The sequence below is a fragment of the Epinephelus lanceolatus genome, chromosome 12 (assembly GCF_041903045.1).
Source record: "Epinephelus lanceolatus isolate andai-2023 chromosome 12, ASM4190304v1, whole genome shotgun sequence".
NCBI lineage: Eukaryota > Metazoa > Chordata > Actinopteri > Perciformes > Serranidae > Epinephelus > Epinephelus lanceolatus.
Genome location: NC_135745.1, coordinates 34,431,128 through 34,437,127, shown reverse-complemented (window position 1 = coordinate 34,437,127; position 6,000 = coordinate 34,431,128). Strand labels below are relative to the sequence as shown.

Below are 6,000 nucleotides of genomic sequence, written 5' to 3'. Positions count from 1 at the left end.
CCTTATTTAATCAGAAAGAGTCTTGTTGTTTACTCCAATCAAGCTGTTTAAAGTCGGATGAAAGAACTCCTCCAGCAGAAAGGTATTTTTTGCCAATCAATGCAAAGCTTTACTCTTGCTGGCAGAACCTGGCAGCCTGGCATTTATCATAATTTTTTATACAACATGTGAAAACATAGAAGGTCACCTTTCAGATCCTCTCAAGCCTTTGACATCTCTTTGCTATGGAGGTAAAGGAAATTACAGAGGAAATGATTTTGACTTCCTGGTGATCTTGGAACAGCCCCCTGAGGGATTTGAACTATAAGCCAAAACCAGCTGACATTTCTGTGACATTGACATGTCAGTTACAACAGCATAACACAATAATATGATAGTCTTAAGGATTAGTGTATCTATTATTTATTATTCCAGTCCAGTGTCGTCTTTTTGAGTCTGGCATAGTCCATTTTCACATCCATCCACATTCCATTTTTCTTTCAAGTTATGCTTCTTGTAGTCTCAGTATATGTGTCAATTCCCCCATTAACACAAACTTCTTCCACAATTGTTAGCCATGGCCCTTCGCTGGTGGTGTTTCTTTACCCCAGTTCCTGGTGATAGCTTTCTTGCTTGCTACTAGCAATATTTTAATCAAATATCTATCACGAGCACTAATGTTTTCTTCAGGAATTTTACATAGATAACATAACGTTTCCCAAAATACAGTTATTTTCTGACATTTCCAAAAAAACATGAGAGTGGTCTACATCAAACAATCCACACTCTAACGGCAAACATATTGATTTATTGATAGAGAACCTCTCACAAACTCTTAAACAACTTAAAAATAATAGAATAAAAGTATTGGAGTCTGGCTTGGAAGACAGTATAAATGCATGAGTTGTGTGACAGTTTGTAAACTGATGTTTTGATATAGTTTTGCTGTTGCTGAACAAGGTCCCCGATCAATTAGCAAATCAATATGTTCACTGTTTTCTGTGGAGGCGTGCGAGAAAAACAAAGCTTTCTTCAAAATTTCAAGGTAATATGGCGTGACTAACTGATCCACAGATGGTCAATTTGTGGGTGAAATATTCCTTCAACAATGATATATAGTGCTGCTGTGAAATGACAATGCTGTATTTTCTAAAATTCAAAAACTGAACAAAAACATTTTTCTTGCTCGACAACCATGTAATTGTACAATTACAGTGATCTGAGAAGATTTGTTGCCTGCTCACCCAGAAAAAAAAGTCAAGTTGAATATTTTGACCTTAACTTATTTCATATAACGACAAACATACTTCAATATTCACTTACAGTGGTTGTGGTGTTGTTCATGATGCTATTAAGACCAGATTTACAAATACCACTATCCTTTTTAAGAGCTACATCGATACCTTTCATCGGCTGTCATTTTTCATTTAATTCCAGCCTGTATAGATTTTCCAGCCTGCTTCATAAGGTTGTTCTTTATAGAGGAAGCACTGCCTGCACTTTTTCATGTGTTAATATTTATCCAAGAACGCATCTGCTCAAGGCTGCAAAATAATGGGGATTGTTCGAGAAAACTTTAATGGAATCTGCAGCAACTGTAATTTTTTTTCTATAAAAACTTTTAAGGACAGTGCCCCGCTGAAACATATGTTGAAAGAAGACCAAAGTGCACTGTTTAATATATGTACTTCCCTGAAGCACAAGAGTTTCATTGTTAGTGGTATCAAGGGAGCAAGGATGTGTCTGGGTTTCGGGAGATTTAAGAATAGGATTGCAGTCAGACATAAGGTTTCGATTCAGCATGAGGACAGACCATTCTCCTTTGGATAGGTGGTGAGACGGCGTATGAGCTCAAACTCAAAGAACGACACTGTCACCTGTTGGTTTTTCAGTTGTACTACAAGGGTCTAATAATGCTCATCCTAACCTTGGATTGACTCCTGTAAGTCAAAACTGCAAGAGCACACAGTGATATTGAATTCAAGTCACTGCTGTTACCAAATCTAATCTTGCAGATGTCTCAGAATAAATTGTCAAATAATCACTTTGTCCTACAGAAGGAAGGCTATTTGGAGATTTATACTTATGACTTCCTCAAAGGGAATACATATCCTCTTGAGTGTCCATCTGAAAACTCTGATAAAGCAAAAATAATCACTCTTATTAGTCAAGATGGGTAGGACTGACCCATTAAACTTGTAGATTTGATTTACTATATCACTCCTGGTCGATAGGTGGCGACATATTCAGTGTGTTATCATCCTCCTTCGGTGGTTTTGCACAACATAATCATCCAATATGGCGGCGCACAGGATAGCATGTCTAGGCTTAAATGCCCTTTATTCCACTGTCTGCGCCCCAAAGCAGGTAGCTTACCAATTTTAATACTATATTTTGTGATTGAAGTGTTTTTATGGAGACAGCATCACATACAGGGACATAATGATGGAGAAAGCAACGGTTTTGGTGTTAGCAAGCGGTCTTGCTAGCTTTCGGACGTTAGCTTTGTAGCTAATGCTAGTTAGCCTGCTCTGCGACAAACTCCTTTTATACTGTTGATAAATAATTAACTTACCTATCGAATAGACGCATTGCTGATAGGAACGTAAGTGTTTTAGTGGGTTGATATATATTTATGTTACGTACACAAGTCGTGAGAGAGAAGTGAAAATGACATGACATCATTCGTGAAGCTAACGGTGCCTGGGAAGCATCCTTACCTGTGTGACACCACACTCTGAAATGTCAGTCTGTTTGTGTCGGGTAAAAGACTAATGGAGATGAATTTAAATTATTTAGACACACTAACAAATGAGTGTCGAAGAATTTACAAATGAAAATGTATAAACCTGAGAGGTTTGTAGGGACACAAATCGGGGTGGAAGATTCCAAGAAGGAAGGTGATATAGGGGTTATTACGATATGTTTTGTTTTTTTTGGTTAAGTTAAAAAGTTGTTAACTGTTACTAAGGGTGTTAAAATGTGTTTAATGTATGTACAAAACATACAAACTAAAGCTTCCTTTCTTAACGAGGGCTAAAAATCGTACGACTTAAAGTGAGTTACCCCCTTTATCTGATCTGAATTTGGACTCTACCATTATTCCCAAACAACACAGATCAGCTTGTTTACTAAATAATCATTATAGTGTGATTATAAAGGTGATCTGCATTGCCTACTTGATTTCACAGCGTTTCCCAAAGTACAAAAAATACAGAAATTAAAAGCAGTAAGATCAAGTTTATGTGTTTAAAACATATGTTTCTTACAAAAAAATTAATCAAAACTGATGCTCTGATAAGGATTAGTAATGAGGTGATGTTGAGTGAGTTCAAAAGGACATGCTGTCTCAGTACTTGTCCGTAGCACATAATCATTTCAGTTCAGTTCAGTTTTATTTCTATAGCTTAATATCATAAACCACAGTTTGCCTCAGAGGGTCTGCCCTTGGATCCTCACAGTGGATGAGGAAAAACTCCCCCCAGCTGCTCTTTCTCCTCCTTAGGAAGAGCACCGCAGGAGGGAGCCTTCTTTCAGGATGGACAGATGTGAAATAGAAGTCAAGTGTACAGAACAGCTCAACATAATGACATCACAGTAAAGACAATCTAATGAAAAAATGATACATGGAGAGAGAGATGTGAATCCAAATTATCAGTCTTGTGATCACAGAAGCATTTTGGTAGGGATATTTTAGTTTTCCTGTTAGTGCGTAAGAAAGGCTGCACTCATTTTATCACCTATATGTCAGTGACCAGTGTTTCTCAATCTGTGTTCTCGGTCTGTGACATTAGGCTCAGACTGCAGAAGACACTCTTTTCGAGCCTTTCACTCAGTATGTTATATTTACTCTCAATCACTGTGCAGGCCCTGAGGACTTGCTGGGGGGCAGTGGAGCAGGTTAGGGGTTACTACGTTGACTGGAGAATGCTGCGGGATGTCAAAAGAAGACAGATGGCCTTTGACTACGCTGATGAGAGGCTACGGATCAATGCACTGAGGAAGAACACCATCCTTCCCAAAGAGCTTCAGGTACGATGCAATATATCTCCTCAGACTGAGAATTTTTTTCAGTGTGCTGTAGAACTGAACAGTAAATCAGTGCTATCATTTATTAAATATCACTGGAATCAAATCTTTTGTAAACAGTATTGGAGATTATTCATGAAAACAAACATCCAGTATGTGTAAATGATTTTAAAACAGTTTAAAAATCTTTTCGCAGGAGGTGGCAGATAAAGAAATTGCAGCATTACCGAGGGACAGCTGCCCTGTTAGAATACGTAACAGGTGTGTGATGACTTCCAGACCTCGAGGAGTGAAGCGGAGGTGGCGACTGAGCCGAATTGTCTTCCGTCACTTGGCTGACAACAACCAGATGTCTGGGATTCTGAGGGCAAGGTGGTGACATGGATACTACGGTTGGATTGGATCATGAAAAAACAGTGTTTATTGTCAGCATTCAATAAAGGCTTGTTGTGGCCTTCAGTGTTTGCAGTCTTTAGAGGTCCTGACTGTAAGAAAACAGTTCCACAACTACCCACAAATGCCCTGGAAGGTGTCAATATTTGAAGCAAATCCAGTGAGATTAGAGCAGCATATTTTCAATATTCTGTATATGCTGAGGACAGGGATATGTCCTTTCTATAGATCATGTGTGTCCCAGTCAGTAAGTTGCTTTTGCTTTCTTACAGGTCTTTATGAAAAACATATTTAAAGAGAAATGTTAATGTGACTCCTCAGAGGAGCAAATATCCATGCAATTTACTGTACTCAGAAATGGGTGAATAAATATTGTTTTACCATACAAACCTTTTTCATACTGTTTCTTGTTTTAAGGTGTAATGTAGAATTTTGGACCTTTGTTACGATAAATGTGGTCAAGGAAAACCATACTTTCTTCCACCATCAGAAGCTAGTTACCCTTTAAAGTGACCAAAGAATCACCTAAAATGAAAGCTATATGTTCAAAATGTTGCAAGCCCAATGACTCAAACAATTTGATGTATTATATAATTAGAATAAAGCAGATTCTGATATTTACTGTGTTTAGAAAACCCAACTCAAGTTGAGCTGTTACCTACTGGAATCCTAAACTTAGAACACAGGATGGGGTGTTAATATTAAACTTTACCACTGAACTTTTCTAGAGAAAATTATTTTATTATATACATTCAATATATTTAATCATTTTCATTATATCTACCTGAGACCATGTGTTCTCATATAAGTTAACTTAGGCCTGTTATCCCTGTTTATGGACACTTTCGTGCTAGTGGCAGTAAGAGCACAATACACTAATACATGTAAAAACAAGATGGCAGCATCTCTGTCAAGTTAGTCTGCAGCTGATCTTAACACAAAAGTGGATAAGGTTCAAAACCTGATCATATTTTATGGTTGAAACTAGTTTATTTGTGTTTATAATGCATACAAATTTTGACCAATTTTAGCATCAGGAACAAACTAAGACACTGTTAATTAGGAAGTATTTATTGTGACATTGTTATCATCTCGTCTGTGGACATTGGGACATGATTGTTGCAGCATTACACACAGGCCAATTCTGTGACAAGACTGTTCCTTCAGACAAAAAGGACATTCCTAGCTTGGACTATGGAGCAAGGAAATTTCATACAGTTACAAACTGAACAAATCACAGTTTAGTTTCTGCACAGCCATGCTAAGGCTTTAAAACAAACAGTTATGAACAGTTTTAGACTTGAACAGTGACCTCAAACCCACAGAGTTACAAAAACATTAAACAAATGTTGCATTGTTTGTAATTTTGTTTTTGCACAACAATGTTTGTGCATTGAAATAAACAGTTTTACACTTTATTACACATTTTTGGCTATGAAAAAACCCCAATGTCCCCATATGAGGACATCATTTAGTTCAAAAACTACTTCCTGTTCAAAGACTGCTTTGTTTATCAGATCCGACCAATCCCAAATAGCTAGGAGAAATGAAAAATGCATACCAAACAAAAGCTTATACAGTGTAAATAGAATATAATTT

The 6,000-nt window shown here is 37.2% G+C and overlaps 1 protein-coding gene across 1 annotated transcript; it reads left to right on the top strand.

Moving 5' to 3' along the window:
* The first annotated feature begins 2,222 nt into the window (after positions 1-2,222).
* On the top strand, positions 2,223-4,790 carry mrps14 (mitochondrial ribosomal protein S14). The gene is made up of 3 exons (XM_033650147.1): positions 2,223-2,346; positions 3,847-4,011; positions 4,205-4,790. Exons 1-3 carry the CDS (start codon positions 2,278-2,280, stop codon positions 4,385-4,387), a joined length of 417 nt encoding a protein of 138 aa, XP_033506038.1. The 5' UTR covers positions 2,223-2,277; the 3' UTR covers positions 4,388-4,790.
* The last annotated feature ends 1,210 nt before the right edge of the window (positions 4,791-6,000 follow it).

Excerpts from the sequence above, each read along its gene's own strand:
- mrps14 (XM_033650147.1), top strand. The coding sequence starts at position 2,278 with ATGGCGGCGCACAGGATAGCATGTCTAGGCTTAAATGCCCTTTATTCC. Across the intron at positions 2,347-3,846 it reads CTGTCTGCGCCCCAAAGCAG|GCCCTGAGGACTTGCTGGGG; the intron begins GTAGCTTACCAA and ends ATCACTGTGCAG. Across the intron at positions 4,012-4,204 it reads TCCTTCCCAAAGAGCTTCAG|GAGGTGGCAGATAAAGAAAT; the intron begins GTACGATGCAAT and ends ATCTTTTCGCAG.